Source organism: Petromyzon marinus, chromosome 4 (genome assembly GCF_048934315.1).
Source record: "Petromyzon marinus isolate PM22_M1 ecotype Great Lakes invasive population chromosome 4, UKy_Petmar_22M1.pri1.0, whole genome shotgun sequence".
In the NCBI taxonomy this organism is placed as follows: domain Eukaryota; kingdom Metazoa; phylum Chordata; class Hyperoartia; order Petromyzontiformes; family Petromyzontidae; genus Petromyzon; species Petromyzon marinus.
In genome coordinates, this window is record NC_133670.1 from 11,632,995 (window position 1) to 11,648,634 (window position 15,640).

The 15,640-nt window shown below is 42.5% G+C and overlaps 1 protein-coding gene across 3 annotated transcripts in view; it reads left to right on the forward strand.

Annotated features, from left to right (window-relative positions):
* The window catches only part of LOC116938719 (V-type proton ATPase 116 kDa subunit a 1-like), a 276,745-nt gene that overhangs the window by 40,039 nt on the left and 221,066 nt on the right, over positions 1-15,640 (forward strand). For all 3 annotated transcript variants that reach the window (XM_076056558.1, XM_032946244.2, XM_032946245.2), the window contains exon 3: positions 14,878-14,975. In XM_076056558.1, coding sequence (XP_075912673.1) covers positions 14,878-14,975 — 98 coding nt within the window. The remainder of the gene's footprint in view (positions 1-14,877; positions 14,976-15,640) is intronic.

The following is a 15,640-nucleotide window of genomic DNA, read 5'->3' on the forward strand; positions in this document are numbered from 1 at the left end:
GGACAGCTGTTTCAGAACATTACTTTCGTGGATTGGCTGGAAACTAAATTCGTTTAATGTTTGGACAGGGGTGTAGGAATTTGCATGAGCAGGGGTGACTCCCAATATATTATCAAAAAGATTACCAGCTTCAAAAAAATGGAGGTTAAAATTGTCAACTATTTTTTTGGGATCTGAAAAATATTCCCCATTTCGGTTTAGCTCAGCAGGCAGATTGTCTGTTTTGGATGCCTTTTCGATACATTTGATTGTTTTCCAAAAAATCCTGGCATTTCCATGTGATTCCAGGAGAGTGGAGGAAAAGTAGGCATTTTTTGCATGCCGTATTTTTTTGACGCATCTATTCCTTAAAATCCTGTACTCTAGCCAGTCATTTACCAAATTACTTTTCTGAGCACATGCCCAAGCCTTGTCTCTAGTTTTCATGAGCTTTGTAATCAAAGGATCATACCATGGTGGGTGGTTGCCTTTAGTTTTGAATCTAACCAACGGAGCATGTTTGTTAAGAATTTGGAGAAACGTGTACCTGAAAGTCTCCCAAGCCGTAGTCAGGTTGGGGATATCACAGACCTTGTCAATATCCGAGTGAAGCACATCATTAGTAAATGCCTGAGTGCTGAAGTGCCTCAAAGAGTGCTTCTCAACAATTTTAGGGGGGGATTTGGGTCTGGCTGATGATCTCACCCCAAAAATGAAGGAGTGATCACTAAGGTTATTTCCCAGAAATTGTGAGGGGCATTTGTCAATAGGACGTCAAGCAGAGTTGACTGTCCCGGATTTTTTAGGTTGGGTCTTGTGGGGACATTTATTAATTGTTAAACAGGTTAAATTCATCCGTAAAATTTGTGGCCTCGGCCGGCGGGTTTAGCCAATTCCAATTTAGATCACCCACTAAAACTATTTCACCTTTTGGGAGGCCCTCAAAAAGCTCTCTCAGTGCAGATGCAGCTTCAACATCCTTGCCACTAGGCAGTCTATAGCAGCACACTACCAATATCTGTTGATTATTTGGGAGAGTTATTCTGAGAGCTAAACCTTCAAAGCAACATTTTTTTAAGCAAGGAGTGAGCTGGTGAACATGCAATAGTATTACGAACATAGATGGCAATTCCACCTTTAGATCCTCGGTCAAGCCGAAAAAGGTTGTAGTTGTCAATCGTAATCTGCAAGTCATTGACGGCAGGAGTGAGAAATGTTTCTGTTAGGCAAAAAATGTCCGGGTCAAGATTTGCCACTTCTAGTTTTAGTTGACTTAATTTAGTAACAAGCCCTCTGATGTTGACATGTAGAACACCAACACCTTTTCTGCCAGAAAAATCTGCACAATTATACGAGTTCTTTACATTTGGGCCAGGATGAAGCTCAATACCACCCAGAAATAAGAAAAGTAGAATTAAAAGTTTGCACAAGTATTTTCTGTGAAAGGATGAAGAGCGGCAAACCTTGGACGAATAGCAGCAGCTCGCAGATGATGTTATTTTTAAGAGCAGAATGAAGTTTGGAAGGAGTGCTGGTGAAGTAATGGACAAAGATAGGGTTTAAAAAGATACAAAGATGGAGTGTAGAAGTGTCTATGAGCTGTTTAATTTGCAGGTGTAGTGGCAAATCGAGCAACAAGTATGGACGCAAAGTAACGAGGGTAGCCGTTTGTAGAGTTGAGTGTGGCACTAGATATGGCCGGGAGGGACAGCAGTAGGATACACAGCAAGAGAATTGCCATCTCTAAAATATCCGGGGTAAACACAGATTAACACACAAGCGGAAAAGAAAAAATATATATACTTGTAGCTGCTGCTGTAGCAACGTCTACAGTCCGTGCCCCAACGACGCTGGGCGTCGTTCGCACCTGTTTCTCCCCCAGACCTTTAGGCGCCACTCTCGCCTTGACAACAGCTCCAGCCAATCACAGCCGTCCTTGGCTCTCCCAGCTTAATTGCCCTAACATAACCTGCACTGTATTTGCCTTCGCTACAGGCTGACCCAACATAACCCGTACTGTCTGTGTTATGTAATCATGCTGTTTGCACTATGCACCTTCCTACTCCACTACACCTGTAATAAAGCACATTCATATCGATCAACAATATTACGTGACAATTATTTATCAGGAAGTTAACAGTACTTTTCATATGGATAGACTGGCTCTTGCCACGGGAGTGTGGAAATTCCACCGGTGTCTCATGGCCACCTAGAGAGATGAGCATCGTCCGATGCACACAAGCAATCACGCCGACGATTTCTCTTGGTGCTTTGTACTGTACATGAGATAAATTATTGCATTTGTATGAACATATGCTCGACATGGTCCCTAAGCATGTACATCATCACCAAAATGATGCTGCCTCTTATCACGAGAAAAAAAACAACTCTCTGATTGCACGGCCTGCTGGAGTAGAAAGTAGTTTTTTTTTGCTCATTAGTATATTAAATGGAATGTTATAATTACAATTATCAGCACGACTGTTGTCATCCTGTTTCACTAGCTGCTCTGCAAATCCAGGCTATTTACATAAACCTTGTGCAGGGGTTGAATAGAAACATACCTTTTCCCAGAAACGTGAAGCTATCTGTAATCGTGACGAACATGGTTACTTATGTTGCCTTTTAAAAGGAACAAAAAGGGGGAAATGGCCAAAAAAAGGGGGAAATGGCCAAATAGGCTAACGTGAACAAAACCCTCCACACTGATTTACTTCTGACTTTGTTTTAGCGCTGATAGTAAATCATTGCATCGGTTGCTATCTGCATAGTCCATTAATGTGTTTGCTCAGGGGATGTTTACAAAAAAATCTACATCTATAAGCATTTTGACATTCAGTATTGAAGTTCAGCTCATTGTGATACACACTTTGATAACTATTCCATTGATGCCTACGCATAAACAAAACTTGGGTGAAATCTTCTAATTAAATATAAAATAATCAATGTTGCATAGCAATTGGAGCACTTTAGGCTTAAATGTCCCATATAGCACCCAAGTGTAACATTTTGAAAAGGCATAATTTGAAACTTGATCTGAAGCTTTCGGTGAAGTCACGTAGAAAGAAAAAAATGAAATAATAGAATACGACGTTTCGATTGCAACACAAGCAACCATCATCAGGTAAGAATGAATAAGAAACACACCTAGTAAACTTAGAAATACGGGGTGTTTGAAAAAGATGGACCTAATTTCAAAGATATAGCGATTTCAAATCGGGTCCATCTTTTTAAAATACCCTGTATAATGCAATACAACAGAAGGAGTCGGCTAACACAACAGTCAACACCCTACCTGGTTGAATTATGCTCAAAATGCCCCCCACCCCAATATATTGATATAAAAAAAAATGTATTGCTATGCTACGACAGGCAACCACGCACCTCCGTCCGAAATAATCATTAGCAAATGTGTAATCATAATCATAATTAAACTTAATACATTGACATTATCATTACACCGGTTCTAGCATTACGGTGTACTGCAGTTCTGCGCGTGGTTTGTCCAAGTGATGTTGTCGTGCCCCAGCAGAAGCCGTTGCTCAACTGCTGTGGGTAGGCACAATCAATGTCAAACACTGTCCTGTCTCTCCATTGCAATACTTTCAAATGTATAAAAAAGTGGAAAACTAGAATGTAATGAGTGTTACATAGGCTATATCACTGTCGAGTGGAAACAAATGTTTTTGGTGAAAACAGGCCGATTTGCGATTGCTAATCAATCAACCATCACTAACGTCAGCTATCATAGCTACAGTAAGTAAGCTACTTGGAAAGTTAATTCGCCACACATTCACCCAGTGACCAACAAGTTTCAAGTTTTCAAGTTTCATTTATTAGGTATAGCCCTGTGAGCCATGCGGCTCTTAAGTCGGGTGCAACCGCAACAAACAAAATATGAACACAGAACACCTTAAAGCGACAACGCGTAACAGAAACATCCTGGAATAAACCAGCAAATATCCCACGCAATTTTTTTTTTAAACGCTGTGTGTAAAAATCACAATGTGGTGCAAGCCAACAACAACAACCATAAGACAATTTAGATTAACCATATGTTTTCGAATCACCAACATGAAGCTATAAAAACAATGTAACAACAGTAATCATAGGAACTGTGATTTTAAATTTAACAATAAACGATATACATAACACGTACGACAAAACCTGCAGCCATAGCTGGCAGCACGACACTCCCAGTGTATGATGTGTGAGTGAGTCAGCAGCAGCGTGAGTGAGTGTATGATGTGTGAGTGAGTCAGTGTATGATGTGTGAGTCAGTGTATGATGTGTGAGTGAGTCAGCAGCAGCGTGAGTGAGTGTATGATGTGCGAGTCAGCGTATGATGTGTGAGTTAGCGTATGATGAGCGAGTCAGTGCTTGATGTGTGAGCGAGTCAGTGCTTGATGCATGAGCGAGTCAGTGCATGATGTGTGAGTGAGTTAGTGCATGATGTGTGAGTGAATCAGTGTATGATGTGTGAGTGAATCAGTGTATGATGTGTGAGTGAGTCAGTGTATGATGTGTGAGTGAGTCAGTACATGATGTGTGAGTGAGTCAGTGTATGATGTGTGCGTGAGTCAGTGTATGATGTGTGAGTCAGTGTATGATGTGTGAGTGAGTCAGCAGCAGCGTGAGTGAGTGTATGATGTGCGAGTCAGCGTATGATGTGTGAGTTAGCGTATGATGAGCGAGTCAGTGCTTGATGTGTGAGCGAGTCAGTGCTTGATGCGTGAGCGAGTCAGTGCATGATGTGTGAGTGAGTTAGTGCATGATGTGCGAGTGAATCAGTGTATGATGTGTGAGTGAATGAGTGTATGATGTGTGAGTGAGTCAGTGTATGATGTGAGTGAGTCAGTACATGATGTGTGAGTGAGTCAGTGTATGATGTGTGCGTGAGTCAGTGTATGATGTGTGATTGAGTCAGTGTATGATGTGTGAGTGAGTCAGTGTATGATGTGTGAGTGAGTCAGTGTATGATGTGTGAGTGAGTCAGTGCATGATGTGTGAGTGAGTCAGTGTATGATGTGTGAGTGAGTCAGTATATGATGTGTGAGTGAGTCAGTGCATGATGTGTGAGTGAGTCAGTGTATGATGTGTGAGTGAGTCAGTGTATGATGTGTGAGTGAGTCAGTGTATGATGTGTGATTGAGTCAGTGTATGATGTGTGAGTGAGTCAGTGTATGATGTGTGAGTGAGTCAGTGTATGATGTGTGAGTGAATCAGTGTATGATGTGTGAGTGAGTCAGTGCATGATGGGTGAGTGAGTCAGTGTATGATGTGTGAGTGAGTCAGTGTATGATGTGTGAGTGAGTCAGTGCATGATGTGTAAGTGAGTCAGTGTATGATGTGTGAGTGAGTCAGTGTATGATGTGTGAGTGAGTCAGTGTATGATGTGTGAGTGAGTCGGTGTATGATGTATGAGTGTGTCAGTGTATGATGTGTGAGTGAGTCAGTGCATGATGTGTAAGTGAGTCAGTGTATGATGTGTGAGTGAGTCAGTGTATGATGTGTGAGTGAGTCAGTGTATGATGTGTGAGTGAGTCAGTGCATGATGTGTGAGTGAGTCAGTGTATGATGTGTGAGTGAGTCAGTGTATGATGTGTGAGTGAGTCAGTGTATGATGTGTGAGTGAGTCAGTGCATGATGTGTGAGTGAGTCAGTGTATGATGTGTGAGTGAGTCAGTGCATGATGTGTGAGTGAGTCAGTGTATGATGTGTGAGTGAGTCAGTGTATGATGTGTGAGTGAGTCAGTGTATGATGTGTGAGTGAGTCAGTACATGATGTGTGAGTGAGTCAGTGTATGATGTGTGAGTGAGTCAGTGTATGATGTGTGAGTGAGTCAGTGTATGATGTGTGAGTGAGTCAGTGCATGATGTGTGAGTGAGTCAGTGCATGATGTGTGAGTGAGTCAGTGTATGATGTGTGAGTGAGTCAGTACATGATGTGTGAGTGAGTCAGTGTATGATGTGTGAGTGAGTCAGTGTATGATGTGTGAGTGAGTCAGTGTATGATGTGTGAGTGAGTCAGTGCATGATGTGTGAGTGAGTCAGTGCATGATGTGTGAGTGAGTCAGTGTATGATGTGTGAGTGAGTCAGTACATGATGTGTGAGTGAGTCAGTGTATGATGTGTGCGTGAGTCAGTGTATGATGTGTGATTGAGTCAGTGTATGATGTGTGAGTGAGTCAGTGTATGATGTGTGAGTGAGTCAGTGCATGATGTGTGAGTGAGTCAGTGTATGATGTGTGAGTGAGTCAGTGCATGATGTGTGAGTGAGTCAGTGTATGATGTGTGAGTGAGTCAGTGTATGATGTGTGAGTGAGTCAGTGTATGATGTGTGAGTGAGTCAGTGCATGATGTGTGAGTGAGTCAGTGTATGATGTGTGAGTGAGTCAGTGTATGATGTGTGAGTGAGTCAGTGTATGATGTGTGAGTGAGTCAGTGTATGATGTGTGAGTGAGTCAGTGTATGATGTGTGAGTGAGTCAGTGCATGATGTGTGAGTGAGTCAGTGTATGATGTGTGAGTGAGTCAGTGTATGATGTGTGAGTGAGTCAGTGTATGATGTGTGAGTGAGTCAGTGTATGATGTGTGAGTGAGTCAGTGTATGATGTGTGAGTGAGTCAGTGTATGATGTGTGAGTGAGTCAGTGCATGATGTGTGAGTGAGTCAGTGCATGATGTGTGAGTGAGTCAGTGTATGATGTGTGAGTGAGTCAGTGTATGATGTGTGAGTGAGTCAGTGTATGATGTGTGAGTGAGTCAGTGTATGATGTGTGAGTGAGTCAGTGTATGATGTGTGAGTGAGTCAGTGTATGATGTGTGAGTGAGTCAGTGTATGATGTGTGAGTGAGTCAGTGTATGATGTGTGAGTGAGTCAGTGTATGATGTGTGAGTGAGTCAGTGTATGATGTGTGAGTGAGTCAGTGTATGATGTGTGAGTGAGTCAGTGTATGATGTGTGAGTGAGTCAGTGTATGATGTGTGAGTGAGTCAGTGCATGATGTGTGAGTGAGTCAGTGCATGATGTGTGAGTGAGTCAGTGTATGATGTGTGAGTGAGTCAGTGTATGATGTGTGAGTGAGTCAGTGTATGATGTGTGAGTGAGTCAGTGTATGATGTGTGAGTGAGTCAGTGTATGATGTGTGAGTGAGTCAGTGTATGATGTGTGAGTGAGTCAGTGTATGATGTGTGAGTGAGTCAGTGTATGATGTGTGAGTGAGTCAGTGTATGATGTGTGAGTGAGTCAGTGTATGATGTGTGAGTGAGTCAGTGTATGATGTGTGAGTGAGTCAGTGTATGATGTGTGAGTGAGTCAGTGTATGATGTGTGAGTGAGTCAGTGTATGATGTGTGAGTGAGTCAGTGTATGATGTGTGAGTGAGTCAGTGTATGATGTGTGAGTGAGTCAGTGTATGATGTGTGAGTGAGTCAGTGTATGATGTGTGAGTGAGTCAGTGTATGATGTGTGAGTGAGTCAGTGTATGATGTGTGAGTGAGTCAGTGTATGATGTGTGAGTGAGTCAGTGTATGATGTGTGAGTGAGTCAGTGTATGATGTGTGAGTGAGTCAGTGTATGATGTGTGAGTGAGTCAGTGTATGATGTGTGAGTGAGTCAGTGTATGATGTGTGAGTGAGTCAGTGTATGATGTGTGAGTGAGTCAGTGTATGATGTGTGAGTGAGTCAGTGTATGATGTGTGAGTGAGTCAGTGTATGATGTGTGAGTGAGTCAGTGTATGATGTGTGAGTGAGTCAGTGCATGATGTGTGAGTGAGTCAGTGTATGATGTGTGAGTGAGTCAGTGTATGATGTGTGAGTGAGTCAGTGTATGATGTGTGAGTGAGTCAGTGTATGATGTGTGAGTGAGTCAGTGTATGATGTGTGAGTGAGTCAGTGCATGATGTGTGAGTGAGTCAGTGTATGATGTGTGAGTGAGTCAGTGTATGATGTGTGAGTGAGTCAGTGTATGATGTGTGAGTGAGTCAGTGTATGATGTGTGAGTGAGTCAGTGTATGATGTGTGAGTGAGTCAGTGTATGATGTGTGAGTGAGTCAGTGTCTGCTCGTGCCGTCGCCCCCCACCCCCAGCTCCGTCGCCCCCCCCCCCCGGCTCCGTCGCTCACGGGCATATTCAACTAATGTAATGTCTTCATTACGTTATATTTGTCAGAAAGCCCACGTAAAGTCTGAGTAAAGTGTCAATCATTCATGTTGCGCTGCATGTGTAATATGTGTAGACAGTAGTAGCTTTCATTTATTGCATATTTGTATAGTATAGTGGATAGCTGTACCTGCTTAGTGTTTATTTGATTAAAGTGCAAGCAGTTTTATTAGTCAGCTTTCATTCACAGTGTGTGTCATCATAAGTTGAGAGCAGTGAGAAAATGAGTACCAGTCAGACGATAGAAGTATACGGTAGTACAAGAAATGAGTCAATGTTTCTCGATATAATAATTTCCATTCAGATCAGAAATGGTTATTCATCCATTCCTGAACATCATAGCAAGAAACACCACTTCTGTACTGCTAATATTTATTTCATGTCCACTCTGGTGCATTTAGAGTAAAAAGAGAGAGAGAGAGAGCATGAGGATGCCGACAGGGCAGGGAGAGCAGGTGACATGGAGTTGAGTGAGAAAAGGAGCAAATATTGATGGTTAAGACCGAAAAATGACATCACAAGTCTAATCCTTATGTTAATTTAAGCTGAGATATGCCTCTAAGTATGGCTTCTCATGTGTATTTCAGATAATACAATCAAGCAGGGAGAGTGAGTTTGAGACAATGACAGACAGAGAGAGCAGACAGGCAAGCGAAGATGAAGGTAAAGGAGAGGGATGGGAGGAGCTTGGACCTTGCCCAAATCAGCCAAATGTTAATGTCATACCTCGTCAGACCCTATCAAATATGACACTACTTTCAGGAGAAATGGTTTAAAGATTATACTTGGCTCCATTACAGTCTCTCCTTAAAGGGGGTCCTCTGTTTCTATTGTGTCACTGTGGTCCACACTGCGTTAACTTAGTTACCCAGGCTGCCTGTGTAGCCTCTCCACTAGTAAGAGAATCAATGGGTCTTGTGCATGAATTGAGGGGCTTCTGTATTCAATCTGGCAAGTTCCAGGTGATCTTCCAGGAAATCACAAAATCAGAGCATGGTTTCACCTCGTTCAAACCTCACTGTCCCACCAGGTGGACTGTTTGCTCAGTTCTCAGCCAGTATGAATCAGTGCTGACAGCCCTTGACGAAATGGCATCATGTAGCTCATCTGACACTTCAACTAAGGCCAATGGTCTGCATGGAACATTTCTAAAAGGGAACACTATGCTCAGCCATGTAATGGCTGAAGACCTGATGGGGGATTTGGAGTGCCTGAACACCTCCCTTCAGCTTAGGAAACAGACTGTTTCAGGCATGTTGGAGGCTGTCGACCATGTCAAAACAAGTAGGCAGGACAAGCGAACGGAGGAGCATTTTGATGTCTTGTTCGCACAAGATACTGCTATGGCAACAGAGTTGGACCTACAACCTATTCAGATGCCTCATGTCTGCAAACCTACAAAGCGTTACACCGGTCAGGCTGCAGCCCATATCCATTCGGATGCCCAGTCTTTGTACAGAGCCCAATTCTACAACCCTTGGACACAGTGAATACTCAATTCATAGAGGTTTGATCAAGCTGGATTCCACAAGCTGCAGCAGCTTGAGAATGTGCTGCTACGTGGAGACATGGACAAGGTGGTAGACGAGTATCCTGAATTGAATTCAAGACTACTGCAAGTGCAGCTGGCCATGCCTCGGGATAATTACACATATCAAACGAGCTCAGATGTTCCTAGCATTATTAGGGAAATGGTGCCAGAGGTGAGAGGTCTCTTCAATCTTGATTTGAAGCTTTCGTGACTGCAGGAATCCATACTTTTTGGTTCTTTCTTCAGTTAGGTGGAAGCTTTAGTAAGGCTTCTGCTGGTCGTCCCTACCTCCTCTGTAGAGACTAAGGGGAGTTTTAGTGCCCTGAGGAGGCTTAAGACATGGCTTCGATCTTCGATGAGTCAAACAAGGCTGAAAAATGTGGCCATGTGTCACGTGCACCAGGAGAAACTGGACCTTGAAGGAATATGCCAGTCTTCTATCGGTGTCAACGATAAGCGCAAAAAAGGCCTTGGGATTCTTTGCTTGAAGAATGTCAAGTCAAAACACTTCACATTGCCTGGAGAGGAGATGAGAGGATAGGAGAGGAGAGCAGAGGAAAGGAGCAGAAATTACTGTAGAGCAGGGGAGAGGAAAAGAGATGACTGGATAAGAGAGAAGAATCTAGGACCAGAGGAGAGGAGGAGAGAGTGCTGGAGAGGAGAACAGAGCAGAGCAAACGCCCCTGCTGCCCACCCAAGTTTACTTGTAAATATTTAAATAAAAACAACAATTTGCTAAATCTTGGCCACAATATCTGGACTTGTCTCCATATAACAATGCATAGACGTATGTTTATATCATTGTGGTTATGGTTGCACCTTATTAATCCCTAATCTCTGCCATTACATACAATGAAACAAGAAAAGGTAAAAAAAGAAAAAAACAGCAATGTAATACAATACACCATTAGACATTAGTGTAAAAAAATAGAAAAGTCCATCCCATGCGTTAGTGAATTTTTTAATATTTTAGGCAGGAAATTAGTTTTTAAATTTAGATTTTTTTTGTGGGGGGGACCCCCAGACCCCCTGGAAGATTTGGTCCCCCCCAATGTTGACTCCATGGCTGCGGCCTTGCGATATACAAACGTTAGGATAGAAGCATGAGCAAAACTTTAACACCTTCTGTTTTGTACTGATAAAGAGCCACTAAATAGGTCCACACTAATTTCAAATTAATATGCCCTCCTGTGCTATCTTTGGAATGGAAGGTGAAACCGCTTATGATATTCAAAGCGTTAATCTAAAACCACCAGATTTTAAAATGTGATGATTAATAAAAGTGGCGACATGAAGCACAGAAAATTACACGTGCTGCATGTGGCACGTTAATGCAGTTCTGCCCACATGCAAGCACTGAAAATGATGGTATAAGGGGGTACAAATTATAGGATGTAATGCACATCTGAGAGAACATGATTTGACTATATAAAGATATGTTTATTCCTTCATTGAAAATGAATCTCGTCACACATGGTTTTATAAGCCACACGTAATGAGTGGGGACATTCAGTACTGTCATGAGTAAAACTAATTTTTTAAGCAGCTTGAGCACAAGCAACCTCTTTAGTCAGAAAATATCCTTCTAGTTACGTATCATTCAGGGTATCGGTAGTTATGTGTCATGGCGTTGGCATAGTGATTACATCACCCTGATATCACCCTGATTATTATCACCCTGTGCTACAATCCTACCAATCCAGATTTGATTCTATTTATTGATCATGTGCAATGCCAATAGCAATTGTAATCTGAAACTTACTAGGGCCTACCTGAGATGAATATAGCCTAAAACAAATATCTGATTTGGTGAATTGTATCACAACTGGAAGAGAGAGGTGGATAGTCATGATGTTGCGACACCACCCCGTCATGTGGTGTGCTGGCTTTAATAGGTGCTTGCTAACATTACTTGTCTGCTAGTGCACATGGCTAAATAGGGAATGGTATGTTTGTGGCTCTATAATGTATGCTAGCTGTGAGCTGAAGTAGAATGTTGGATATACACATGTGTTGTGAATCACTTCAGAGATACGAATAGTAGGAGGCACTCTCGTTTATTCTATCCATCACAGGTACAGGGGCTAACTATACTATGGTCAGGACAGCTAGCACACTGCCTGCCCAACAACGCCGAGGAAGTGAAGGGGAGGACAAAGACGGGGATGAAGTCTTGGTAGCATGACGGGTTCCAGACGACAGCCCCGACCGTGAGTCGGGGCCTCCCTTTTATCCCCCCAGCGGGGCCTGGATCTGCCATCAGCCACGCCCCCTTTTGGAACCTACCAGAAGGTTCCCGGCTTCACCTCACGTGTCCCCTCCATCACTTTTGCCCTACATCCCTTTCCCCGGCCTATCACATGCCCTGCCGGCAGACCGGGCCGCTACACCCTCAGATCCCCCTCTCTGCCAGCAACCAGCGCTAGGCGCCCTAGTTACCCACTTTGTCACGACACATGTATCAATATGATTGGAGGGCATGCACATTACTTTCATTGACATGTGCATCCTGCTGGCACCTCGGAGGTAAACACAGCTTATGTAAATGCCTGCAAAAGTGCACTTAATTTGTGTCCACATGAATAGGCCTTTTTTTTCTTCTCTATAACAAGGAGACAAAAGGCACCCAGAGTGGTTCTGGCCTCATCATTTTTTAAGAGGCAATACCTTCATAGACACTTGTTCGCAGCAGTTTAACCAACACAATAGTTTAGCTTAGAAGGTGGGATATGGAATTTGTAAATGTGATGTATGTGTTTTTGTGTATGTTATACACATGTTGTGTGTATGCAATTTGGTGGGGGTGGTGCAAGGTAAAGTGTTTGCGTTCGGAACGTTGCAAGTTCAAATCCTGGTCCAGAGTTTCCTCAACGCATTATCATCCCCCAGTTTACTCAGCCCATTATTGTGGAGAAGTCAACAGTGGAAATCCCATGGATAAACTTTCCCTCATAATAGGAATATGGAATTTCCAACACTGGTTCAGGGATGTAATCAGGCGTTGACCACCACCCCATGCTCAAATTATTGGAAAACAACTTTACCAGAATTCTTTATTTTTATATTTCTTCTTTCAGATGTACAGTGAGGGAAAAAAGGATTTGATCCCCTGCTGATTTTGTACGTTTGCCCACTGACAAAGAAATGATCAGTCTATAATTTTAATGGTAGGTTTATTTGAACAGTGAGAGACAGAATAACAACAACAAAATCCAGAAAAACGCATGTCAAAAATGTTATAAATTGATTTGCATTTTAATGAGGGAAATAAGTATTTGACCCCCTCTCAATCAGAAAGATTTCTGGCTCCCGGGTGTCTTTTATAAAGGTAACGAGCTGAGATTAGGAGCACACTCTTAAAGGGAGTGCTCCTAATCTCAGCTTGTTACCTGTATAAAAGGCACCTGGTCACAGAAGCAATCAATCAATCAGATTCCAAACTCTCCACCATGGCCAAGACCAAAGAGCTCTCCAAGGATGTCAGGGACAAGATTGTAGACCTACACAAGGCTGGAATGCCAAGCAGCTTGGTGAGAAGGTGACAACAGTTGGTGCGATTATTCGCAAATGGAAGAAACACAAAAGAACTGTCAATCTCCCTTGGCCTGGGGCTCCATGCAAGATCTCACCTCGTGGAGTTGCAATGATCATGAGAACGGTGAGGAATCAGCCCAGAACTACACGGGAGGATTTTGTCAATGATCTCAAGGCAGCTGGGACCATAGTCACCAAGAAAACAATAGGTAACACATTACGTCGTGAAGGACTGAAATCCTGCAGCGCCCGCAAGGTCCCCCTGCTCAAGAAAGCAATGAACATCTGAATGATTCAGAGGACAACTGGGTGAAAGTGTTGTGGTCAGATGAGACCAAAAGGGAGCTCTATGGCATCAACTCAACTCGCCGTGTTTGGAGGAGGAGGAATGCTGCCTATGACCCCAAGACCACCATCCCCACCGTCAAACATGGAAGTGGAAACATGCTTTGGGGGTGTTTTTCTGCTCAGGGGACAGGACAACTTCACCGCATCAAAGGGACGATGGACGGGGCCATGTACCGTCAAATCTTGGGTGAGAACCTCCTTCCCTCAGCCAGGGCATTGAAAATGGGTCGTGGATGGGTATTCCAGCATGACAATGACCCAAAATACACGGCCAAGGCAACAAAGGAGCGGCTCAAGAAGATGCACATTAAGGTCCTGGAATGGCCTAGCCAGTCTCCAGACCTTACTCCCATAGAAAATCTGTGGAGGGAGCTGAAGGTTCGAGTTGCCAAACGTCAGCCTCGAAACCTTAATGACTTGGAGAAGATCTGCAAAGAGGAGTGGGACAAAATCCCTCCTGAGATGTGTGCAAACTTTGTGGCCAACTACAAGAAACGTCTGACCTCTGTGATTGCCAACAAGGGTTTTGCCACCAAGTACTAAGTCATGTTTTGCAGAGGGGTCAAATACTTATTTCCCTCATTAAAATGCAAATCAATTTATAACATTTTTCTGGATTTTTTTGTTGTTATTCTGTCTCTCACTGTTCAAATAAACCTACCATTAAAATTATAGACTGATCATTTCTTTGTCAGTGGGCAGACGTAGAAAATCAGCAGGGGATCAAATACTTTTTTTCCTCACTGTATATGCACACATACTCTTCAAACCCCCAAATTATATAATTAAATGTTACGATTTTGGGTCACAATTCAGAGCAAGAATCGTTTTTCTGTCTTGTTTAACTTTTATGCATTACATCTCTCGGCCCTACTTTGTCCAAATAGGTTTGAAAAAGTATGGAAAATGTATGCAGTTTTTAAAAAAATGATTCGCGTGTCAAAGCGTGCATTATTTCTGCGCAAATACTTTGTGAAGTGTTTTTTTTTCCAAGTAAACGTGTTTGTGGTACACTCTTGCATGCACAAAGCCACAATTAATGTTTGCAAATATTTAGCCTTTGCTATGGATCGATATATATGGTGGCACAAATCAATGCTTTTGAAGAGAAAATTCAATACACTTAAGTGGTAAGTGGTAATTAGTGAAGAAGTTACTTTTCCTGAATGTGTACAATAAAAAAAGATTACCACCAATTTAACTTCATTACATTGGTGGTTTGCATTTCGTTTCCCCTCGGTTGTTAATGCAACCATGTCTTTTAAAATGTATTTGCCTCATGTGGCCATACCATGTAAAGTAAATCATGTCCCTTCCTGATGCAGGCTTTCTGGAGAAGGAGATGAAGCAGGCAGAGATCCAGGTGGTCGACAGCCACTCCGATCCCCCTGCACCAGACCCTCGGGAGATGATTGACCTGGAGGTAAAACTGCCTCACTCAGACACTTATGGACTGAGCTTCTTTACGAACACAACCATTAAATGCCACTGACAAGCAACATTTTAAGAAATATACTTGTTGGAATAAGGCCAATTTTCCAGAAACATATAATACTCTGACCCTCAAATGTAAATCCAACCCACCTTAATCCACACCTCTGATTAGCACGGTTGTATACGTGCGGTGCGACAGAAGTTCAACATACATATTTAACCCACAGTATGTTTTATTTCACATTCTGATGGCTAGATTATGGATGCAGAGTGTTTGTTATCACATTCGCTGTGACTCACACCTCAGATGCTGTTAAAGCTATCGTATCTTTGTTACAATATTTTACATTGCTATTAAAGGGCTTTAAATTTCCATGCCAGCATGAGTTGCTTGGTTTTAAGAGTGATGTTTTTTACGTGATAAAAACAACATGTAGTGTATTCTTAGTTCTTTCAGGAAAGTCACGTAGATAGAAAATAAAAATGATAAAATTAATTAAAATAAATCGAAAATACAAGCAAAATACCCACGACGTTTCGATCGCAACACAAGCGGTCTTCTTCTTTTCTCTCCGCCTGACGAAGGCCGCTTGCGTTGCGATCAAAACGTCGTGGGGTTTTTGCTTTTACTTTACATTTATTTGAAATTTAAAT